At 38.9% G+C, this 24,483-nt stretch overlaps 1 protein-coding gene across 1 annotated transcript in view; it reads left to right on the forward strand.

The window, feature by feature from the left end:
• The window catches only part of CENPE (centromere protein E), a 75,462-nt gene extending 51,197 nt beyond the window's left edge, over window positions 1–24,265 (forward strand). The window contains exons 33-45 of the mRNA XM_056803121.1: window positions 848–1,138; window positions 4,589–4,693; window positions 6,477–6,707; window positions 8,941–9,138; window positions 10,799–11,008; window positions 12,580–12,798; window positions 13,790–13,933; window positions 14,726–14,838; window positions 18,326–18,423; window positions 19,027–19,210; window positions 21,204–21,487; window positions 22,298–22,333; window positions 23,614–24,265. Coding sequence (XP_056659099.1) covers window positions 848–1,138; window positions 4,589–4,693; window positions 6,477–6,707; window positions 8,941–9,138; window positions 10,799–11,008; window positions 12,580–12,798; window positions 13,790–13,933; window positions 14,726–14,838; window positions 18,326–18,423; window positions 19,027–19,210; window positions 21,204–21,487; window positions 22,298–22,333; window positions 23,614–23,708 — 2,208 coding nt within the window. The 3' untranslated portion in view covers window positions 23,709–24,265. The remainder of the gene's footprint in view (window positions 1–847; window positions 1,139–4,588; window positions 4,694–6,476; window positions 6,708–8,940; window positions 9,139–10,798; window positions 11,009–12,579; window positions 12,799–13,789; window positions 13,934–14,725; window positions 14,839–18,325; window positions 18,424–19,026; window positions 19,211–21,203; window positions 21,488–22,297; window positions 22,334–23,613) is intronic.
• Window positions 24,266–24,483: the final 218 nt, after the last annotated feature.

Here is a 24,483-nt window from a genome sequence, read left to right on the forward strand (position 1 = left end):
AATCAATACACAGTATTGGCTCCAAGACAGAAGGTATGGGTTTTTAAAAAAAAGAGTGCCTCTGGTAGTTTGACTATTGACGCCTTAAAACTGCAGTAATTTTGGTAGTATTGATGTGGAATCATCTTTTTTATTTAAGAGATTTTGCCTCAAATATAAATAAAATATACAAATAAAACAATTAAGCAGAGAAATAATACAATGAGTGATGATTCTGGCCTAGGCCTAGGCCTAAGCTGTGGATGATTATTGGTGAGAAGGGATATGTTTCATTATAACTAGGTGGCCTGATAGATAAAGCACATGGCCCTGGAGTTTGGGAGAGCTAAGTTCAAATTTGGCTTCCGACGTGTAACCAAGTTGTGTGACCCTGGGCAAGTCACTTCACCTCTGTCTGCCTCGGTTTACAAATGTGTAAGATGAGGATCATAATAATATCTATCTCCTACGGTTGTTGAAAGGCTCAAATGAGAGTGTGTTTACACTGCATACAATTTCCTTTGTGATCTTTCCAGTTATTTTTGTTTTGTATATATTCTCTTCTGCTTGTTCTGTATCAGTTCATATGGATATTTCCAAGTTTCTCTGAATTTCTCCTATTCATTAAAGTAGTCCAATATGACTTTTTATCAAGTTGCAAATGATTACTGACCAGTTGAAAGGGAATCTGTCAGAGAAAGAAGCCAGCATATCTAGTATTCAAGGTGATCTTATGGCAAAGGGTAAAAGCTATGTGTTCCGTGAGGCTTTCTGTCAATGAAGTTTCTGTGGGCTACCTTATAGAAGTGTTGGGGAAATTACCCTATATTCACCTACCATATAACTTTTTTAACAAATCTGTCTCCAGATCCAAAAGCTTCAAGAAACAGAAGAGATGCTTCTTAATATGAAAAGAGACATGAACAAGACTCGGCCACAAAGACAGTCGCTCCATCAGTTGGAGGACCAGCTAAAGAGCATGAGTAACACGTTGTCTGTGGCTGAGGCAGAGAAACTGAACCTGACTCAGAAACTGGATTCGTGCCTCAGTGAAATGAACACTGTCATCAAGGAGAGAGATGCCCTGAAGGAGACTGAGAAGGCTCTCCAAACAGAAATAAGTCACCTGAAAGAAAGCCGAAAGCAGATCGGCACGGCGGTAAGAAGCCTTTTACCTTAGTGATAAACTCCCATTGGCTTAGCCCTTAACAGACTGTCCCAGCTGTCAATGGGAGGCTTTCAGAAGGGAACTAACTGAGAGAGGGTTGGCTGGATGGCGTTACTCAGGGGTCCATTCACTTCATTTGATCATCACAGCCTTAGAAGATGGCCAGGGCAACTCTTCTCTTTTTTTACAAATGACAGAGTTGATGCTTCCATCATGTGAGTAGCCTTTGGTCATGTAGCCCTAAACTGCTGGCGCTAGAGCTAGAATCAGTGCTTTCTACACCAAGTCCAGTGTGCCTCCAGGGAATGCCTTTAGTCATCACTATGCCTGGTGGTACTATAATAATCCAAATCAAATCAATAAACAATTTATGAAGTACTTCCTGCATGTAGGAAGTACCATCCAATTCTGTCGTGGTCTTCAGATCCTTACTGTTTCAGTCTCTATGAACCCACAGGTCACTGTCCCTCCTTCGGAATGACTTTAGTACCTCTGGCGGTGACACTTCTTTCTAGGCCATCAGCTGCCATCTCGGATGGTGAATTCAGTATTCACTTGATGTTGATTCTGTCATGCTGGCCTCCCAGTTAATCAGTACCTTCCTTCTGATAGTCTTCATCTCTTCTCTCTCAATTACCCAGAGAAGGTGGTCTTCCTCTTATATTACCATTGCATGGAACTAGTCTAGATCTTAAATGCTGAACTCTGAAATTCAGATTCCCTTCTGAATACAGTCTTGTGTCTGTCTACTCCCACTGCCCTACTTCCTCTTGCTTCCTCTTTGCCCTGAATATAACCACAAGTTCCTCATTCTCTCCCCCCAACTCATTCTTCCATGAAAACAAAATTTGTCTGTTTTCACTTCTTTCTTGATTCTATAATAATTAGACTTTTCACCAAAGCCCCATAGCTGACCTCCCTGGAGCTTCCCAGTGGTCTTTTATTGAACTCCTTTAGAAACTCTTCTTTCTCCCAATTTCATCCTGCCTCTGTGTTCAAGAGTTAAATCTTCTACTTTCTGAGAATGTGGAAACTATGTCTTCAACTCCTTCCTCCTCTCCCATGCTCTAAAACCTCTGTTTTTACCCCCTCTTGCCCAGGAGCTAAGTACACCAGTGGATAGAGCACCATACCTAGTCAGGAAGTCCTGAGTTCAAATTTAGACTTAGACAGAACCTGGCAAAGTCACTTGTTTTCTCAACTACAAAATGAAAACAATAATAGCACCAACCTCTCAAGATTGCTGTGGAAACCAAATGAGATAAGAATTGCACAGAGCCTGGCACATAGTAAGACAGTAGAAATGTTAGCTAGCTCTGGTTCCCATGTCAGACCCTTTTTAAAACTTAAGTATTGTCAATACACTTAAAGCTTCCTATCGGACAAAGTCTACCTCAGCATTGCCCTGGTACTTCAGACACGTTTCTTTTTCTTTTTTTAAAAATATTTTATTCTAATAACAAATGAACACTTGAGTTTTCCATGATTCCATGATTAATTTTCTTTCCCTCCTATCTTCCTTCCCCCCTCCTGGAGCTGACAAGCAATTCCCCTGAGTTATATATGTATTATCACTTAATACCTATTTCCATATTATTCATTTTTATAATTGAGTAATCTTTTAAAACCAAAACCCCAAATCATATACCCATATAAACAAGTGATAAATTATATATTTTTTTATATTTCTACTGCCACAGTTCCTTCTCTGAATGTGGATAGTGTTCTTTCTTATAGTTCCCTCAGGATTGTTCTGGATCACTGCATTGCCACTAATGGAGAAGTCCATTACGTTCGATTGTCCCACAGTGTATCAGTCTCTGTGTACAATGTTCTCCTGGTTCAGCTCCTTTCGCTCTGCATCACTTCCTGGAGGTTGTTCCAGTCTCCATGGAACTTCTCCACTTTATTATTCCTTTTAGCACAATAGTATTCCATCACCAACATATACCACAGTTTGTTCAGCCATTCCCCAATTGATGGGCATCCCCTCGTTTTCCAGTTTTTGGCCACCACAAAGAGCGCAGCTATGAATATTCTTGTACAAGTCTTTTTCCTTATTATCTCTTTGGGGTACAGACCCAGCAGTGCTATGGCTGGGTCAAAGGGCAGACAGTCTTTTATCGCCCTTTGGGCAGAGTTCCAGATTGCCCTCCAGAGTGGTTGCATCAATTCACAACTCCACCAGCAATGCATTAATGTCCCAACTTTGCCACATTCCCTTCAACATTTATCACTTTCCTTTCCTTTACTGTTATAGTGGCCAATCTGCTAGGTGTGAGGTGGTACCTCAGAGTTGTTTTGATTTGCTTTTCTCTAATCGGGAGGAATTTAGAACATATGATTATCGATAACTTTGATTTTTCCCCCCCTCTGAGAACTGCCTATTCATCTCCCTTCACCGTTTGTCAGTCATGGGTTGGCTTGGATTCATATAAATTTGACTTAGTTCTCTGTATAGTTGAGAAATGAGACTTTTATCAGAGAAATTTCAGACACAACATTTCTATAATTTAGAGCCCCAACCCTGCCCAGGGCCCCTACTTTCATTTTTGACATCTTCCTAGTTAGCCAGTTTTGAAAATTTGAAATCCTCTTTAACACTACAATATCTATCACCCTCATTTGAAATCAGTTGCCAAGTCCTTCCAATTTCTGTCCCTACCGTATCTCACTTCTCTACAGCTTCTCCTTTTATAGGGTCAACTCTGCCCCAGGCCTGGTCCTGGTCACTTCTTACCTGAAATATTGGAATAATTTCCTCCCCTCTCCTGTATCTATGACTATATCAATGTACTCACCCCCTCCAGTGGGGTAGATCCCAAACCATGCCTCCCATCCTTTCTGATTCTTGGCCATATACTCTCAGAAATCCCCCAAAGAGCCTACCCATTCAGCAGCAGCATTTGTCTTCCTAAGCTCTTAGTCTGAGCATATCAATCAAATGGTTTCCTACTTCCTGCCTTGGACTAAAATAAATCTTCTGCCATTAGACTGTTCAAGATTTGTTTCATACCATTCCCCATTTCACACTAATACCTTCCAAGCAAACTGATCTGTGAGCTATTTTCTGTTTTTCTTTTATTCCCTTCCTTCTATTTAAATTTTCTTCCTCTAAGACTTTCTTTGCCTGATTCTACACACAGACACACACGCACACACACACGCACACATGCACGCACAATCTGAATAACTATAAAATCATGCAATTTAACTAGCATGCAAATGCATGAATTTCTACTAATTTTTTTCCCCAAGATCTTTAGCTCTTGACAGATTGGGAATAATTAGGTTTAATCTTATATGTTTTATGTAACTCCAAAACAAATTAGAGTTATCCATTTTCTAAAAGTCCACATTGGAGTCAGTTACTGGAATACTTGTTCAAAAATTAATGATGACAAATAGAATTTATAATTCATTCTTGAAATTTTACCATAGAACCAACAGAAACCAAAAGAACTAGTAAAAATGGAAGCAACCGCAAGAAAGGACATCAAACAACACCCTATTGAAAGTCTTAAAGAAAAATGCTCAAAGATAAATGTAAGTGCCAATAATTTAAACTAAGATAGCGTTTTCCTCTTAAAGGACCTTGGTTTTTTCTCCATACAGTAGACACAGGAATTTAAAAGAGAGTCTAAGACAGTGGTATCCAAATCAGAAACCACAAATTAATATTACATATATTGTATTTACTTTGTTCTTTTTGCTCATTTTTCCAGTTATTTTCATCTTTTAAACTACAGGAGGCAGCAGGTTTGACCCCTCTGGTCTAAGTTGTATCACCCTATGAATGCTATGGTTTTAAGCTATTTTTGAGCAATTGAAAGTAAAAAATGTTGGACTGTTATTGGAATAGTCCCTCAATGTTGTTATTTAGCAAAGTGCCCTTTGGTAGTTTAGTGATTATTTTGAAGTGTTTGAACATAAACTTTTGTTAGACTTTACATTGATCCCTTTTAAGAGGGACCAGAGAGCTCCAGCCTCCAAGCATCAGGGAATAAAGTGTTTTACATGTTAGTTTTACATATGGGACCTGATCTGGCATTAAATTGAACCTTTTGCTTTTTTAAGACCCCTGGAGAGATTCTCTAAGCAAGATTTTTTATTTTAGATAACTCTTTTTGGAGGCCCTTTATTTTTTTTCTCTGCTGAATATACCCTCCCAAGTCACTTATGGTGGTATAATTTTTCAAACTTTACTTGGTGATTGTGTGACTAGCATGTCTTCTTTTCTTAAATTCTGTATATGCATATTGCTATACTGATCGGTATTACTGGGCCCTGCAGAAGTACTAGTATTAATTTTAATGTAATGTAATGAGAGATAGCTACTGTCTAGTAGAAGTGTTCAGATTGTTCTTTGACATTTAAACCAATCTGGACTGCTTTCCTAGAAGAACTGTGCTAAACTGTTGTATGTTTATTTGCTTTTTGCCTACAATACAATAAATATTTCTTTACAAAAGCTAGGAAATAATGTGGCACACATAGTACTCTAGCTGTAGTCTAATGTAGAATGTACAGTGACACCATTTATTCCTTGCATGTCTCTCTTTGTGTTGACTCTGATCTATTTTGAAAAGTATCTACACATACTCTGGGTGTGCACTGAGCTTTGGTCAGGTAAAACCCTCAAACTCCTTTCATTAAACTGAGCCAGTCCAGGTTTCCTTCATTTTCTGTTTGTGTTTTCCTTGTAGCTTCTTCAAGTATCTTTTCTGTTTAGTAATATTTTAATCAGGTCAATGGAACTGTGAAGAGTTAAGAACTAAGTCTGGATATTCAACCAGACTAGAGGAAGAAACAAACCCTGATTCCATCTTGAATTTTAAAACACCATATAGTCTCTGCCCCCCACTCCCCCGCAACACTTTTTTTTGGTGATTTTTTTTGCCTTTTTTCCAGTAATATTTTATTGTATTTTCCCCAATTATTGTTGATTCAAAATGAAAATGGTTTTTTAATTCATCTCCTGCAGAAATTCAGTCATATAAAACCTAATGTTTATAAAGCTCTTCAAGCTATTGTTTGATTTAAGTTCATTTCTTTTTTATTTTTATTTTTATTTTTTTTTTTAATTTTTTTTTTAAACCCTTACCTTCCGTCTTGGAGTCAATACTGTGTATTGGCTCCAAGGCAGAAGAGTGGTAAGGGCTAGGCAATGGGGGTTAAGTGACTTGCCCAGGGTCACACAGCTGGGAAGTGTCTGAGGCCAGATTTGAACCTAGGACCTCCCATCTCTAGGCCTAGCTCTGAATCCACTGAGCTACCCAGCTGCCCCCTTAAGTTCATTTCTTAACTGAATAATTCTATTTTTCCTTAGGAACTTCAGAAGAAATATACTATGATGGAAAATCGCTGTGGGTTCCTGAGCAAACTCTCTGTTGACTTGAAAAAGGCATTTGAAAGCCAAAATGAGCTCCAGGTCAAAGTTCGTGCATCCCTCTATCATACCCCTCAGTTAACTAAAGCTGTTGAAAAAATTCTAGCCAGCAACCGTCGCTGTAATAACGATCTCCACTCCAGCAGCACGTGCATACTAAGGAAACTGGAGGTATTTGCTTTTCTTAGTGTCCTCCATGTACCATTTTTATAATAATATGAGGTTGTGTTTAGAGTGATCACATATGGAAGGTTTTTGTCAGTGGTTCCTTTTCTGGGTGCTCACTGCCTCTCCCTCTTCTAGAATATGTTCTAGACTTGCATCACTTCTTGACAACAAGCTCACTTTGGCTGGGTTCTTTAAGATCTGTCCTTTTCAGCTTTTCTGAAAATCAGGACATAGTGGCCCTGCTCCAGACCTGCGGTTCTCCCCTTTCTCCTCTCCCTGATCTTTCAGAGTTTACTGATTGACTCAGCCTTCACATCTGACTCTCTTGGGACTCAAAGATGTCTTGGCCAGGTGTTGTGGGCCTATCAAAAGCTGTAATCATAAGCAACATTCCAGTGCTTCCTTATATCTTGCTCTTTTTCTTAGTATCACATTAAACACCCCCCCCCCATGCTTTTTTTTTTTTAGTCAAGCAAGCAACTCCAACCTGAGATTATTCCAAGCTTCAGTATTATCCTGCAGGGCTTTCCTGATCCCTCCCTTCCTCTTTAATTATCCCCAGTTGATCCTGAGGTAGTATGTTTTGTTGTTTACCCCCAAAGTCTTAGCTTTAATAATTTAAAATTACAGGAAGACTTTAGGGGAGAATTGTTGTTTACCCCCAAAGGCTTAGCTTTTAATAGTTTAAAATTACAGGAAGACTTTAGGGGAGAATAGCCTATAGTTTTTTCCATATTGTCTCATTAGACTGTCAGATTCTTTAATATAGGGCCTGTTTTATGCTTCTTTCAGTCCTCAAAGTCCTGAGAAATTCATAGTAGGAACTTCATAAATGCTTGTTGACGTGACTTGCCATGCGACACTATTGTAGTCATTCTTCCTTTCTCACACTTCAATTTTCTTTACATATCTGTTTTTAAAATCTGAGTTTTTGATTAGTTACTTTTTAATTCAATTGAAGCAATTCATTCTTCTTATTGGAATTATTTCTTTTTTTTTTGTCTTTCAGATTTCTTTTTTGTAGGTTTACCATCACCGAGATGATAATTTACTATAGAGTTTTATATCATGATGATACTTTCTCCCAATCCTTAAAAATCGGCTTTCCCAAAACCTAGGTTGCACATCAATTATTCCCAGCTTTCTTCTCCTCAATAACAAATTCTGGGATGAAATAATCTAATCCCACCTTCCTCAGTCCCCATGATTTCTACCCTAGCAACCAATTCTCCTTTGTTGAGAATCAGATCCAGAATAGTCTTGGTTCTTTCACATCTTCATTTATTATAAAAATGAGACTCGTGATTAAAAATGAGGACCTATGATTTCATTAGCTTAGGGAATTGATACTCCCTCCAAAGTAAAGATTTCATCTTCTCCACATTTTGTGTCCTTTGAGAGCTGCCAAGAGCATTTGTATTGATGTCATATAGAAACAGGGACCACTAATCCACACGTAAGGATCCCACAGTCACTTGCTTTAAAATGGAACCTAGAGCACTGAATGCTTAAGTCCAGGCTCCCACAGCCAGTATTGCTCAGCTAGGAGCTGCCCTTGGGTCTTTCTGATCCTGAGGCCTCCTCTAAACTACAGGATCTAGAAAAAAAATAGAGGGGTTGGGAAGGTGCTCTAATAAATGAGAGATCAGGAAAGGCCTTCTCTAATGCCCTTATTTCACATAATTAAATATTAGAGTCAGGAAATGTTGGACCACTCTGTTCTTGACAGGAAGATTCAGTGAAAAGATTCCTTTTCACTTACTCGGTAGCCTCTTCCCTGATAGCACTTGTGGATCCAAATCCTACTTCCTTAGAGAAGAAAAGAAATGCTTCCCACCTGTTGAGTCTAGCGCCCTCCTTGTCCCCTTGAGGCAGCCTTCCTTCCTCCTCTGTCCTAGCCTCACAGTCATGATTTCCCTCTGCAGCTTCAGCTCATGCCTTTTCACTTTGAAGTTCTTCCTCAGCAACTTGTGTCCCAGTCATAGAATCTTTGGCCACCAAAGCAGGGAGTAGATTTACACTCAGTTGTCCTGATGTGTGTGTGTTTAGCCCTTGTATCTTCGATGTATAGTCTTCGGCACATGTTGTTGAGCTTTCCTTAGGAAAAAGGGAATTTATTCCTTATTTTCATACCTTGGAAGTACCATGTTCACATACTCAAGGAATGGGTGAATATCTAGCTGTACACGGGCCTCTACAGCAAACCTCCTAACTTGCTTCCTTTTCTTCCCGCTAGGGTGTGTTAAAGCGTGTTGTAGGCCTAAGGAAGGAACATCACACTACTGTCAACAAATTTCAAATGGACTTGATTAGGGAAGCAGAAAGGCAGAATGAACTACTTGTTAAAACACAGCATCTTCAACAACATTCTCAAGGAGGATCCCTGGAATCAAGTGGCTACAAATTGAGCCAAAAAATGAATCTACATGTGGAGGTAGGAATTATTCAAGAGGATTTTTTTTTTAATCCTTGCTTTGTGTATTTATAAGAAAAAAAAACAATAAGAAAGCTATTTAGATCTATATCCTGGTGGCAGCTAAGTGACTCAGTGGATTGAGGGCCAAGCTGTGCTAGGTTCAAATCTGGCCTTAGACACTTCCCAGCTTTGGATAAGTCACTTCTGCCTTGAAATTAATACATAGTATTCTTTTTTTTTGTTTTAATGGATGATGCCAGGCCCTCAGATACTTGCAGTCTCCCAACTATACAGAAGGAAACACTTTTTTTTTGACATTATTTTATTTGGTCATTTCCAAACATTATTCATTGGAGACAAAGATCATTTTCTTTTCCTCCCCCTTCCCCCCCCCCCACCTCTCCCCTAGCCGATGCGTGATTCCACTGGGTATCACATGTGTTCTTGATTCAAACCCATTTCCATGTTGTTGGTATTTGCATTAGAGTGTTCATTTACAGTCTATATCCCCAATCATATCCCCTCGGCCCCTGTAGTCAAGCAGTTGCTTTTCCTCGGTTTTTACTACCTCAGTTTGTCCTCTGCTTGTGGATAGTGTTTTTTCTCCTACATAGTATTGATTCTAAGACAGAAAGTAAGATCATTTTTGTTGTTGTTGTTTGTTTGCTTTTTTAAAACTATATTCTATTAAGCTCGAGTGTTGAAAGCAATAGATTGCCTTGTTTCAGAGTTCCCCCAAGTGCACAATGAACAAATAGCTTTTAATAAGGATATTTATACTTTAAAAAAACAAAACGATACTTCCAAATCTTCTCCAAGGCCTAATTTATTCATAGCTACAAAGTATCTCTGTGACCCTGTCCTTCCACTTTCCTGCCAGTGAGCAGAGGTCACAGCCTGACTTGTCAGCGCATCCCTAAATCCTTAGACTGCTAATCCCCATCCCTGTGTATGTCAGAAAGCCAGGCATAGCTGATTATTGATAGATGAGTTAAAATAGAGATCTTCTTACAAGTTGGTGAAAGGAGGGGAGGATATAAATGAATAAATTTGAAGAACTATTTTGAGCTGTCCATAAATAGCTATTTCCTTAAGGACCCTTAACTATAAAACCCCTGATCTTTGAATCCATAGACTATATTTCCTCACAGAAATACCCATTGTCTAGGTTTGGGGAGTCTCTAAGAGACAGTAATGTCACTTAGGGGCACTAAGGATAATAACCAAGCATAAAGTCTGTCATTGTTAGTTAGATATGGAATAGGAATTAGAGGTAGAAGTGATCCTAGAGTCATCTAGACCTATCCCTTCATTTTACAAATAAGCCAAACTCTCAAATTCAGTGGGAATCAGGATTCAAACTCAATCTTTTCCATTTCTATTCCATTGCATCATCCCCAGTCTGCTTCAACACTTCAACAGGTTCCTCTAGGTTTTAAGTCAGACAAATAGAATTTGCAAGAAAGAACAACTTTCATAGTTCATAGTCCCTGCCCAAGCACATAGTAAAAATTATTAGATTAGGTTCTTCCGATTAGAATGACATTTTTATTTTACCTTAAAATAGTAAGATATTTGCCTCCATTTTTATTATTCAGAACAGTGATGAAATTTGATGCCCTATTTATGTAAAGTCTTCTCAGGACTCAGAAAATGAATACTTTTTTTTTCCACCCAGCAAATTCTCAAGGATGTTTCAGAAACACAAAATGACGTCCACAACATGATAGCTGAATTCCAACAATTGTTAAATGCCAAGAAAGAAATTATCTTGTTCCTGGATGTGTGCTTAAACACACATTTTGATGTAGAATGCCTTAAAAAAGTAATACAGGAGGAGAATGACAGAATTGTTAATGTGAATAACTCGTATTGTAATAAAATAAAGGTGAGTGTGATTTTCCCCCTATTTTCCTGTCTTTATGCCTAATGAAAAAATTGTTTTATGCAATAATAAATGTTTCCTTGGAATACAGGGAAGACTTATTCACTCTCTTTTTGTACCACTGAGGAATGAAGTAAGGTCTTTAAAAGCAGGCAGCAAATTCCATGAGAAAAAAATCTCATCCCTTCTCTTACTGTTTCTTCCCCCACTCTGTCATGGTAACCATGGGAGCTCATGGAAGCCTTGGCTTCCAGATTTAGAGCTGGAAAGGATGTTTGAGCTTACTCCATTCCACGTCTTCATTTTACAAGAGGAAACTAGCAAGATTAAATGGGATATGACCAGGAGTCAAACCCAGATGCTCTGATTTCCAGTCCAGAACTCTTCTCACTCTGCCACATTGCCACCTGCATGTACCAAGTATCCCCAAAGCTAGGAATGTGAAAATGTTTCTTTGTTTCTTTCACCACTGAATGTCTTAAAACTCATTAGTTATGCTGAGCCCCTCATATTCAGTCCTCTGGCTATCTGTCTTACATGGAGAGGCAACGGGGAAAGTCAGAACAGAAGTGAAGGGCTTCCAATCCTGCCTCTGTCCTTAACACTTACTCAGCCTCCTAGTTTTTTCCAGCCTTTAGTCTTCCTTGTGGCCCTTCTCACATTCCACACTCTACCATCCTGGTAAGAACAAAATTTCATTAGCATGGGCACAGCTTATTAAACCAGGCTGATTTATTTTCAATGTGTATTTTAAAATATTTTTATTTCTTTAAAAACCGGTAATGCCAAATTACCTTAAGCATAATGTTAAAGCCCATTTTGTCTCTTTGGTGAGTTAGATCTTCACTATTAAAAATAACATCTATTCAGTTGGAGTGGTTTGGTTTGGTTTTTTTAAACGCATTACTGCCTTTCCTGTTTTGACCACCTTATTTCCAATAAATTGATGTTGGAATAAATTGTTTGCCCTATAATTATCATGGATTACAGTTTTTAAAAAGAAACTACTCTCCCCAATCTCTCCCGTGACCCTTTGACCCACATTGTTCCTAATGCCCCATATGCTTTCTCTATTCTATCTCTTCTGCCAACATTATAAGACCCAGATTTTATGTTGCCTTTTTAATGATATCCCACTTTCTTTAACCCTTTTGACCCTAAATCCATGGTGGCCAACCTATGGCACACACACCATTGTCTGCCGGAGTTTGTTACTAGAAAGGCAGAGGGACTTGGGGTGCTCCCTTCCTCCCCTCAGCCCAATGGGAGTGCTTCCTCCCTCCTTTTTTGGGGGTAAGGCAGGAGCTGGGGACAGCACTCTGTTCAACATCACTACACTAAGTTGTCTTTCCCTCTGATCTCCACACTACACTGCTATTAAATCAATTTAGCTGGTAATTTTTTTGTTTTTTTAATGTCAAATGTTGTATTGAATTATCTTTTCTTATCCTAATTATTGTATAATGTGACCCCCTTAATGAGAACCTTCCTGGAGCAGAGATTGTCAAGAAAAACATCTTGAACGTTTAATAAGATGCACTTAATAAATGTTTATTGAATCGGGTTGTATCTAGGCTATTATAAATGAATCCTCTGAGTTTGAAGACAAAAGTATTATTGAATGTAAAGAGTGGGAACATGAATTGAGACAAATGAAGGAAGAGAATGAAGAACTTGTAAAGAAGTTACAAACTACACAGACACCCCCTACAGCTCTGAATGACTTGGATGCTCTTAGTGAAGGAGAAAAGAAGCATGACCTTAAATTGAGGCATACAGGACGAACCACAAAGGTAGGGGGCAAGTCCCAGTTTGATCTCACTTTTACAAAAGACCTGACTTTAAGAATCATAGTTTTGTGGTTTTCTTTTAAAAAATCTATATTTGTGCTTCATATTTCATAGCAGAGAGATCTGTTTTCATTATACTCCTCTAAAAAGCTAAGTTTATTTTACATTATAGTCTTGGATGTTGGTTTGTTTGTTTTTTATATTTGTACCCCCAACAGAATGGCATTATCATCTGTTGAAAAGAGTGAACTGGTCTTTGTTCACTAAGTACTTGGAACAAGAATTACCTTGGGGGGGAAATAATAAATAGTAAATTCAGTTGATTTTTGCCTGGACTTAAGCTTCAACCAAAATCACCTTGTTGTAACTCTTGGACATAGTCTTAATACATAAAAAAGCAAATTTGGGATTTCTTTGTTTTTTTAAATGCACTATAATTTTTTAGGGGAGAAAGAATAAATACAAAAAAAATTTATATTTTGACCAAGAGAAGCAGTCTACTAATTTACTAAAGCTATTGGTGTATATGTAAAATAAACCAAATTGACTACATAGAATTTTGCAAGTAATTAATAGCTTTTAAACAAACTTGGCACTGTTACTAATTAACAAATAAGTGTCTATGGCATGCATTTTGAGCCCTGTCTTATTTATACACTTACATCATTTGATACAAAATTATATTCCAGAATTTACACTATAAATTTTTTAATACCTTCCTTATATGAAAAAGGAACCATGGCATATCCAGATAAGATAAAATAAAACAAAAATAAAAAGTTTTAAAAAATAAAACTGATTAAATTTGGCCCCTTCCCTCAACTACTTTTACCTTCAGCTTATACCAAGTTGTGAAAGTTATTTTAAAATACCTCCTAAGTAGAATATGTTGCCAGCTTTGTTTTTAAGTTTAAATACTATACTTTGACTCTTGCCCCTCTCTCTTTACCTCAAACATCTTAAGAATCTTTCTAATGTGGTCTTTTGGTGATAGGAAACTCAAGAAAGTCCATTTTATGAAGACAAAGAAAACAATCATAAGCAAGAGGAAATTGATCCAATGCAGAAAAGCCTGGAAGTGGCTAAAGTTATGAGGAACAAACACCTTCAAAGTCAACCATTGGCACAAAGTCCTCAAGCAAGTTCTTAGAGAAATCTTTGTTGTTTTGTTTTTAAAGTCTTTTCTCTTAGAATCAATACTGTGTATTGGTTCCAAGATAGGAGCAGAGCAATAAGGCAGTTGGGGGTTTTAAATGACTTGTCCAAGGTCACACAACTAGAAAGTGCCTGAGGCCACATTTGAACCCAGAATCTCATCTCCAGGCCTGGCTTTCTATCCTCTGAGCCACATAGCTGCCCTACTAGAGAAGTCTCCTTGCACTTGTAGCACAACCACCTTTTTGGAGGGAGCACTTCTCCATTTTCAGTTCCAAATTTTTTGCTTCCTACCTCCTCCACCTATTGGGAAATTCCATTCACTCTTTTTCATCCTGTCTTTCCTGTTGGATGAGATATACTTTTGCATGTGTGTGTGCATTCTTTTTTTCTTTTGACCAGTTCAGATGAAAAAGATATTCAAATGTCTCTCACTTCCATCCTCTCCACTGCCTCTTCCTTGTTGGATATCCCATTGACCTAAGTTAATTTTCCCCATTCTTTCACTCTCTTCCTATCTTTCCCAAAACTGTGTTCTCCTTTCCCAGGTTTTCTTATCTCTAATTACATTTTAATTTGGAAACAAAAAAAAACCATAATACCTATTAAATATTGATATCACTACTAATTCCAAGAGAGATTTATTTTTTCTCTCACATGCATCTTCATGGAGTGTTCCCTTTTTTAAAAAATCTCTATTGTTTAGCCATCTTTTAATTCCAGCTACTCCTAAAATTTGATTCTTGATTTTATTTCCCCTTACATTTCCTAAAAGGATGCCAAAGCAACTTTAGGTGCTGTGTTCAGTAAAGAAATTGATGATCTCAAGATGAAGTTGGTGAAATTGAATATGGAAAAGATGAATGAGTCCAAGAAGTTTGAAAAAGAGTATGTTTTGGTTTTTTCCTGTTGGCCTATAATTGTCTGAATGTTCTCACTTCATAATTTTTAAACACAAGAGTTAACCTGGCATAACTGGTTTGTTTTTAAAAAAAGCTATCTCATTGGTTGTAAGATCACCTCTTTCTTAAAGAGGCCTAGTTATATAGTTATATGTTGGTTTATAAATAATGCTTTGTGCCTTAATTATTTAAAACCAAACTTAAGTACTGAACAAATATTCAAGCCACTATAAGTGAGGTTGATCATTGTTTAGTTGTTTTTCAGCTGTGTCCAGTACTTAAAGACAAAGCTCCTGGAATGTTTTGCCATCTTCTTCTCCAGCCCATTTTACAGATAAGGAAACTGAGGGAAATGAGGTTCAATGACTTGCCCAAGGTCACACAGTGTCTGTGATCAGATTGGAACTCAGAAGATGAGTTTTCCTAATTCCAGATCCTGCACTCTATCCACCTAGCAGCCTAGCTATGTATTATTAACACTACTAGTCCACATAATCTTTAATAATTTTTTTTAACCCTTACCTTCTATCTTATCATAGTTACTAGATATCAGTTCCAAGGCAGAAATTCAGTAAGGCCTAGGCAATGGAGCTTAAGGGTCACACAGTTAAGAAGTATCTAAGGCAGAAACCAAGGACCTCCCAACTCCAATCCTGGCATTCTTTCCACTGTGCTACCTGCTTAGGTTTTGGAGCTTTTAAAAATCCTTTATACTTTTTCTTCCTACCTTATTTATTTGTGTCATGGCTGTTGTTTCTGGAATGTCCTAAGCTTCAGAGGCATAATAATCGTCATCTTTTAAGACCAATTTGTGCCTATTTCTCTTCATGGAGTATATAGACTCTTTTTTTGTTTCTTTTGCATCGTGGTCTAATGGAAAAAGTATTGGAGTCAAGTGATTTCAGTTCTTGTTCCAACTTGACCAATGTCTGCCACTGTCTGACCTTAAACAAATCTCTCTTGCCTCTTTCTTCATATGTAAAAATCAGACCATATCCCTTCCCACCCTAAAGTTCTGATTTTCACCTAAGTACTTAGGAAAGGAAGGAGAGAAATGAGTGGAAAACATAAGTAAGAGACATGATTTTGAATAAAAAGAACTTCTTCTGAGTTCCAAAACCCACTGTCATAAGTTCCTGGCATGCAGCTAACTCTTCTTATTCAAAACCATGTCTCTCATGTTTTCCACCCATTGCTCTTTTTCCTTTCCTCAGTACTTAACATATATTATTTTGATGATGATATTCTGCCAGTGTTGGAGATCAGTTGAGGTTACCTAGCTAGCTAGTCTGAATCCTCGATTATTTATCTCAGTTTTTAAAAAAAGATTGGTTAATGCTCATGGCCAGAAAAAACAGATGGCAATTTCACCAAACTGATTCTCTTTATTTTCTGCTAGCAAAATCTAAGTCAAAACTTTAATTCTGTATTAATAATATCTGGAAAACTTTACTGATCACTTTCACCTATTTTGCAAATAAGTCCAAGAACAACATTTTGTTTTATGTTTTCCTGACTTTCTAGAATAAAGGCTGATGTCAGTGACTTTTGTTGCTTTGCCAGTAGATAGATGGTAAGGAGCAATTCATGAATTGTTAGTCTTGGTCTTAGCTATCAGATATATCTTCCTTTGACTGGATCATAATTAGAATTTGCCTTCTTATTTTCTGGAAATTGTCTCGTGTGTTTTTATCACTCATGGTATTTTTTTTATATTTTTGAGAATATTCTGGTGTCATGTCATTATACCCTAGATATTTATGCTGATGCTTTTAGTTCTTCCCTACGGTAGAAGTTTTTTCTTAATGGTTGCGTGTCCCATTATTTTTAGATATCATCCTATCTCTCAAAGCCCCTTTAGCCAGGTTCAAAGTTAAAAAAAAAAATGAACCAGCAAGCATTTCTTAAGTACTTGCTATATATTCCAGGAGCTGTGTGTTAAGTGATTGATGTTGGGGGTGGGGGGAGCCCTAAAAGCTTATATGCTGTTAGTGAAAACAAACCTGTATTTATGTGGTTGTAAACAAAATGGCTATAAGGTAATGGTGGGGAGTATAGGGAAACCAGCAGCTCAAAGAGTCAGGAAAGATTCTAATAGCCTGTGGTGCTAGAGCTGAGCCTCATAGGAAACCAGAGCAGTGATGGGGAGGGGATGTGGAGTGCCATGTCTGAAGAATAGTTTGGGGTTTGGGGAGCATGGAATAAGTGAAAAAGTCAATGAGAGCCAGAACCTGAAGAACTTTGAATGCCATTTTTGGTCTTAGATGGGATAAGGAACCGCTGGCATTTATTGAGTAGTTTGACCCATGCTTTTTAAAAAGTACTGAAGTGGAGTGGGAGGAAACTTGGGTCAGAGTTCAGCTAGGAGACTATTGCATTAGTCTAGGGTAGGGAAGGGGCAGTGTATAGGGAGAGCTCCTCTTCCTGAGTTCAAATCTGGCCTCAGACACGTAGTAGCTGTGTGACCTTGGGCGAGCCACTTCACCCTCTTTGCCTCCGCTTCCTTATCTGCAAAATGAGCTGGAGATGGAAATGGCAAACCACTCCAGTATTTTTCTCAAGAAAACCTTGAATGGGGTCATAAAGAGTTCGACACCACCGAAATGAGTCAATAAAAAGAACAAGTGGAAAGACAGGGAAGTATTCAAGAAGTGTAGAAGGAGAAGGGGCAAGTGTGGGCTCCCGATTAGCTATGTACAGTGAGGTTGAAGACGAAATTAAGTTTGTGAACCAGAGTAGCAGCTGCTCTTCAACAGTCGAGCAGAAATTTGGAAGATGGTCAAGGGAAAGATGATGGACTCATTCCCATGGCCAGGGACATGAGCTCTCAAAGAGCTGGGAGCAGCTAGGAGAATGCATGTGGAATGCTTGCCATTTAGCAGGGGGTGGGGATCTAAAGTCTGCCAGCCCTGCCTAGCTGCTGCCCCTGAAGCAACCTGGGGGCCCTCTGGTCAGCTAGGCGCCATCACTGTAGTGTTGCTACCGGTCCTGAAAAGTGAAGGAATTTGAGTTTTTTGTTAATGAGGAGAAAAAATAGAATACACAAGTGTAGACAGATTTTTCTAGGAGAGGGGCTAAAGAAGGCACAGGAAAAGACATGGTGTTTGACTTTCTTAGCGCAGGCAGCTTCCCACCCTCCTGTAACCAAAAGTCTTAATGAGTTGCCTAGAGTACAAGTGATTTAGCTAGGGTCACACAGCCAGGAAGTGTCAGAGGGGCATTACTTTGGCCTTCTAGGCTCCTAGGCCAATCTTCTCTCCACTTTTGGACCATAGCAGGAAGCATAGCAAAAGAATTTACTCCATCATATTTAAAACATAAAGGTAGAATTGAGTGTTTTGTAGGGATAGTGTGTGGTCAGCTTAGGGGTACCACCATCACACTTATGAGACCTTCACAGCTGCTGCTTACTGCCCATTTGTTGGATCAGTGGTGTTACTCATTATTTGCTTCCTTTTATGATTCTTTATTAGAATTGCTTCTAAAACTGCCATAATAGAACATAACGAGGAAATTATAAGCCAGCTGAAGGAGAGGCTTAGAAGAGCTCAACAATGCAACGATACCTCAAGTAAGTGTTGAATGGAGACGTCGTCATCATCCCTCTCTTTTGTGCCACTTTCTATGGCTCTTAACAAGAGGCTGCAAGTAATACTGCTGTCTTAATTTGAACTGATGTCATTTTTCTTAATTTTTGGCCTGTTTATTTAGATTCTCAGGAAATCTGAGCACTTTCAGTCAAGCATTTATTTTTATTTATGTTTTTCAAAAATAAACACCCTTCATCTTCTGTCTTTGAATCAATATTAAGTATCAGTTGCAAGGCAGAAGAGCAGTAAGAGCTAAGGCAGTAGGGTTTAAGTGACTTGTCCAGGGTCACACAGCTAGAGAGTATCGGGCCAGAACTGAAGTGCTTGGCTATCTCTCCCCTGAGCCCCCAACTTCTCCCGAGGGTACATCATGTTTATGTGCTCTTGCCCCCTAGACGAGTGAGATCTGTGAGAGCAGGAAATGGTTTTTGCCGTTCTGTGCGGGCACACTTTTTAGGGCACTTTGGTACAGTCCCCTTGACCTCCTGGGTAGAATATCGAACTCTTCCAGGTTGTCATCTTGTCCCTTCACATGACCCCGAGCTCCTCTCCTCCATGGTTTCAATGTGTTTTTCCCTGACCAGTGTCAGAAGCACCTGCTCCTGCTCCGGTCTCGCACACACCACTGACGTGTGGAGGCGGCAGCGGCATCGTCCAGAGCACAAAAGCCCTCATTTTAAAGGCAGATCGTGTGAGGCTCGAGAGAGAGATTTTGAAGTTAAAGCAGCAGAATGAATATCTGACAAACCATCAAAGTCAGCTGTCGAGGTAAGATGCCCTCGGGGGGCGCTCTTGTTTCCCCAGATTGGGTATATCAGCTCTGGGCTGGGCTCAAACGACTCTTCCCAATGAGGGGCAAAATCTAAACCACTCTGCCAGTGCCTTGGGGAGCAGAGGAGAGCTGCGTATGGGGCTGCCAGCCTTGGTAGGCCGGGGTTCACCCCCCCTCTGTAAGAGCCATCCAGTGGTGAGACTCTAAGCAAGGCCTCCTCTCTCCAGCTGTTCGCAACGTACCACCTGGTACTGAGCTACCTGTTTATAAAAAGGGAGCAGAGAAGCTTCCCCAGGCAAGCCTTCTGGGGGTAGGAAGCAGGGACACATGGAAGGTTCAAAACCTCCTAAGTCCAGGGCATTTCTGGTCTTTAGATTAGGACAGAAAGATAGATTTCCTCTGCTCTTCAATAAAAAGCTAATCATAGATGCCATTGCAGCTAGATAGTGCTGTCATTTATATAGGATTTAGTATAAATTGCCTTATTTCATCCTCCCAGCAGCCCTGGGACGTACATGCTATTAGCTGAGGAAACTGAGGCTCAAAGAGATTAGGTGTTATAGCTCTGGGCACCATCTAGAAGGTTCCAGAGACCCATCCCTAGGCTCCAGCTTCAGCCTTCTGCTGGGCCAGTTCTTTTTCTCACAACTATTTATAACTTGTGTTCTTATATCCCCTTGGTTATCCACACTTACCATATTCAAACCATATCAGTTTTTACCATTTCCCTAATTGCTTTTACTGTAATGTAATCATCTTTTCCACACAGCTGGGGGAAGAAGGGTAGACATTCATAAGATGGTCAGGCCTGCATGCTGGTCTGGTGCTGTGACAGCAAACCAATGGCACGGGTGCCCAAAACCCGCCAAAGTTACTAGAAAGCCAGACTTGGGGTGGAGCTGCTCCCCTGCCCCTTTGCCCTGCAGCCAAAAGGAGAGCTGCCTCCCTCCCCTCCCTGGGGGGGGGGGGGGGGGGTGTAGGGCAGGGCACTCCATCTCTAAAAGGGTCACCATTACTGATCTAGTAACAGGATAGTAGTCCATTAGTAGCAGCACAATGGAAACTCAGACTGTAGGTTGACGTTCTACTTAGAATAAGATCCTGTTAAAAAAGGCACTTTGGTGAAGTACAAAATGGTACTTGGGGTTGAACTGACCCTAAATTTTCCCCTTTTCCAATAGGAAATTAGACTTTTTTCATGGATATGTTTATACTGATGAGATCCAAAAATATTTTCTTCCTTCCTCTTTTTCAATGCAACAACAAAGGATTCAAAGGGTTCTGATAATTCCAAGCAATTATGTTAAGCCTCCACTTCTAGGCATTGTTCATTTTTTTTTCTTGTAATTTAAATTTTAATTCTTTGATTTTTCTTTTAATTTTGAAATGGATATTAAAAGGCATATTACAACATTAGAATATGCTTTTTACTGGTTTCAATTATGTAGGTAAACAAAGTAAATTGGTTAGTATAGACTTTAATTTTCTTTCTTTGCCCGCCCCAGAACTCTAGAAATGTCTGCAGTGTGACTTAGGCACCTTTATCTGGCAAGCTTGTATTTCTTCATAATAAAGACCTTGGATACTGTAGGCGAGATAGAAAATAACCAGTTTCCCTGGCTCGCCTTTCCTTGTTTACAGTGTCTCGCCATTCCTTAATCTCTGTTATGATGAAATACATCATCTCTGCCTTTCTGGTTCATGTCTCCTAGAAAAGAAAATATATTGAATGGCAAGTAGTGTACCAATCAGAATGGTAAACACTGTATGGCATATGAGCAACTTCAAAGAGCTGGTCAGTGACTAGCTTGTCCTGTCTAAAGACTCTACCAGGGTGAGGAGAAAAACACAGGCCTATTTAGTTAGTCAGAAGATTTTTTTCACTTTCTGGACTATAAAAGAATTCTTTAATAACAGCATTAGTGTAGTTGAAGTTCTTATGTGAACGTAGGTGCATTTCTTTGTTCTTATCCATTTCTTCTTTCCCAGCAACAATTTTCATCTTGTCAGAGAAGTCAAAAAATGGAAAGAGAGAGCCCTTAAAAAGGAAGCCCAAGAAGTTCCTCGTGTCCATTCTCCAAAATCTCCCAGACTGGCTGAAGCTACCCCGCTTAAGAGACAGTGCACATCACCTCTGTATAAAGAGCAGGTTTCGCAGGAAACCAGACCCAAGGATTCACCCAAACCGTGGGCATTTGATGGACGGTCCAAGTCTCTACCAGTCACTTGTCTTAATAATTACTTTGATAACTCCGGCCTAGGCCTACTCCCAGGTATGTAATTCAGTGGAGGGAGAAGAGGAAACAATCGTTTTTTAACTATTTGGCTCCAGATGACCAGTTTCAGCATGGTACCATGGCAAGATAACCAGTTTTTGATCCCATATAAGCACAAAGCACAGCAAAAGATAGGTCATTTTAGTGGGGATCCGTGTGTTTCACTTACCATAGACATTTCCCAACTTTGTGCTCTCTCATATAATTCTGACACATATTGAAGTCACTTTTCTTTAAGATCATGGGCTCTTGAACAGTCTTTGGTTATTATTAGTAATAATCATCAAATGTTCATTGACAGGATGTTTTTAAAGTTTTAAAGCACTAAAAATAAGAAGAGACAATACTAGTTAGCCACGCTTGGGAAGATTTTTTTTTTTAATTCTAAGACTAAGCAGTAGAAAGATTTGTGGAAATTAATAAGAATATAAATTATAAAATGTTAAATATTTTAATGTTTTCGTGTGCATATAGTTTAACAGATTAGGCTAGATATTAACTAAAGATTCTATTGGGCCTGCTTTCATACATTGGTAAAAAGCATTAGTAATTAGCATGTTTTTAAATTTTACAAATAGATTCTATTAAAGCATTGAATTTTTTAGACCCATATTATGAAGTTCAAATATCCCCTGTATTCTCTTCTCAACTGATTTCTTAACTTATCATAAATAATTTCTTTAGCAAATTACTTTTTTTGGACAAAGATTTTGAATTATTATCAAGCCAATTAGGAGGGTTCAGATTAAAGGGGTTTTATTGTACTGGGCATCTAGCAGATGTTAACTTTTTTTTTTCCACTTTCAGAAGTAGCTTTCAATTCTGCAAATGATCCTACAAAAGGTGAGTTTCAGTTTATCCTGGTACAGATGAATGGGAACTGAGTAATTAAGTCACAATTATGGTTCTGCCATCTGTGGTCAACAGTGAGCACCTCATTGTCAGATTCAATCACCTTTTTTGCTTTTGACATTTTACTGATTGCTCCTCTTCCCTCACACTTAATGAAGGTATTCCCAATGAACAGTGTTTCCCCCAGACCAATTTGCGTGGTTAGAGTACTGGATTTGTAGTCAGGAACACCTAGATTTAAACCCCACCCCAATCAACACATCTCTAAACTGATATCACTTTCGAGGGCCAGACCTACATCTCCTTCAAAAATTCATAAGTATTTTAAAACTTAACATGTCTAAAACCGAGTCCCTCAACTGGTCCTTCTTCAACCTTCCCTAAAGCAACACCATCGTTTATTCACCTCATTTCCCATGTTCATAACCATAACACTTGGGGCACATACATCCAATATCTTGGCATCCCAGGTCACAGTTGATGTCATGGTAGACACCATACATTCAGTCAGGCCCCGGCACCATTTTACAAATGACAGAAATGAGGCCTAATGACATCAAGGCGGGGGCCCAGTTAACACAGGGGAGAAGGAGGACAAGACCTCTCACCTCCTTCCTCTTCCCTCACTGAGCACTGCCTTCCTTCTCTTTCCAACCCTCCTGATGCTCTGCCTGGATTGTGAGCCCTCTGTAGAAATCTTCCCCCTCAGCTCTCCCCCCTCATACTCTGCTTTTCCTTCTGAATTTAGAATCAGCTCTTAACTGCCATTGCTGCTCCACTGAGGAAAGACCTTTGGTTCTCTTCTTGAGAGAAACTCAAATTCTTTAGTCTGACCTTTGAGACAATCCACTAAGTGGAATCATTGCCCCTGACATCTGTTATCTTCCACTACTTCCCCCCTGGACAGTTCCCTGGCTTCTCAGCCTGTGCCTTATTGCCACATTTATTTCATATCTTTGCCTCAGTACTCTCATCCCCCATATCACCTTCGGGAAACTTTCATCGATCTCCCCCCTGGTTAGAATTGCTTTTGCCCACAAACATTTTCTATCCTTTTTTTTTTTTAAGAACTGACCCTCCCCAGTTGTGAATTAGAGTTTTCTGCATTTATCCACTTACTGGAGTGGAAACTCTGTGGATCAACATCTTTCCCAAATTTGTTCCTAACTTCCCTTTTTGCGTAGAACTGTAATTTGATTTTATATATTTGTAACATAATGATTTGAATATAATTAAATTCAGATGTTTCTTTTTTGTTTTTCCCTTCACAGAAGCACAGATTCCAAGAGTGGAAAATAGTGGTTCTTTACTGGATCAGTGGCAGGCCTCTTCAGGAAAAGATGCACCTGAATGTAGAACCCAATAATCTTCTCACTTTTATGGATCATGAACATTGCACATTCTTCAGGATACTTCAATGATTTGGGCCTCAGTCATTCTTCCCACTGCAATCAGAGTTTAGTCCAGCTTTCTTTGTTTCCCTCACTGTGCCACTAATATCGCTGTGCAAAAGAATAGGAAAGAAGGCACTAGCTTGGCAGAAAACTGATCCGAAGGATAGCAAAACATTACATGCTTACTTCGTTCTCAAGTGCTGGAATCCTTTTGAAAGAGATTTCATTAAAAGGTAGCTTCTATGAAATGCAAAATTATGACAGAAATTCCTTAGGCTGACCAGAGGAAAAATGACTTAATTTATATGGTCATCATTTTAATCTGTATATCTTAAATGTACACATGTAAAATTGTTATATACCCATTTTTTTCCTTTTGTATTATACAATTTCTTCTTCTATTACCTTCCCTACTGTAATCTCTGTGATGGCAGGAATTGTGTCTTAATTCTTCTTTGTATCCCCCACATAATGTGGTATTAATAATGTGGTATTAGGAGCTACTCAATAAAGACTAATCAACAGATGATCTCCTGTTGCATTCACAAAAATCCATTTCTAAAAATGGAGTTGAAAAAGAAGAGTCATTGTCCCTGAGAAAATCATCTCCAAGGATCTCAGACGATTTCCCTGCCAAAATGATGCTGTTTATCCGAAGCACCTTTATTCAGTTGTTTGGTTTTGCTGGGAAGGGGAGAGGCTGAGAGATTACCAAAGCAGATCAGTTTTGAAAGACAGTTTAAAGAA

This window comes from Monodelphis domestica, chromosome 6 (genome assembly GCF_027887165.1).
Source record: "Monodelphis domestica isolate mMonDom1 chromosome 6, mMonDom1.pri, whole genome shotgun sequence".
Classification (NCBI taxonomy): Eukaryota; Metazoa; Chordata; class Mammalia; order Didelphimorphia; family Didelphidae; genus Monodelphis; species Monodelphis domestica.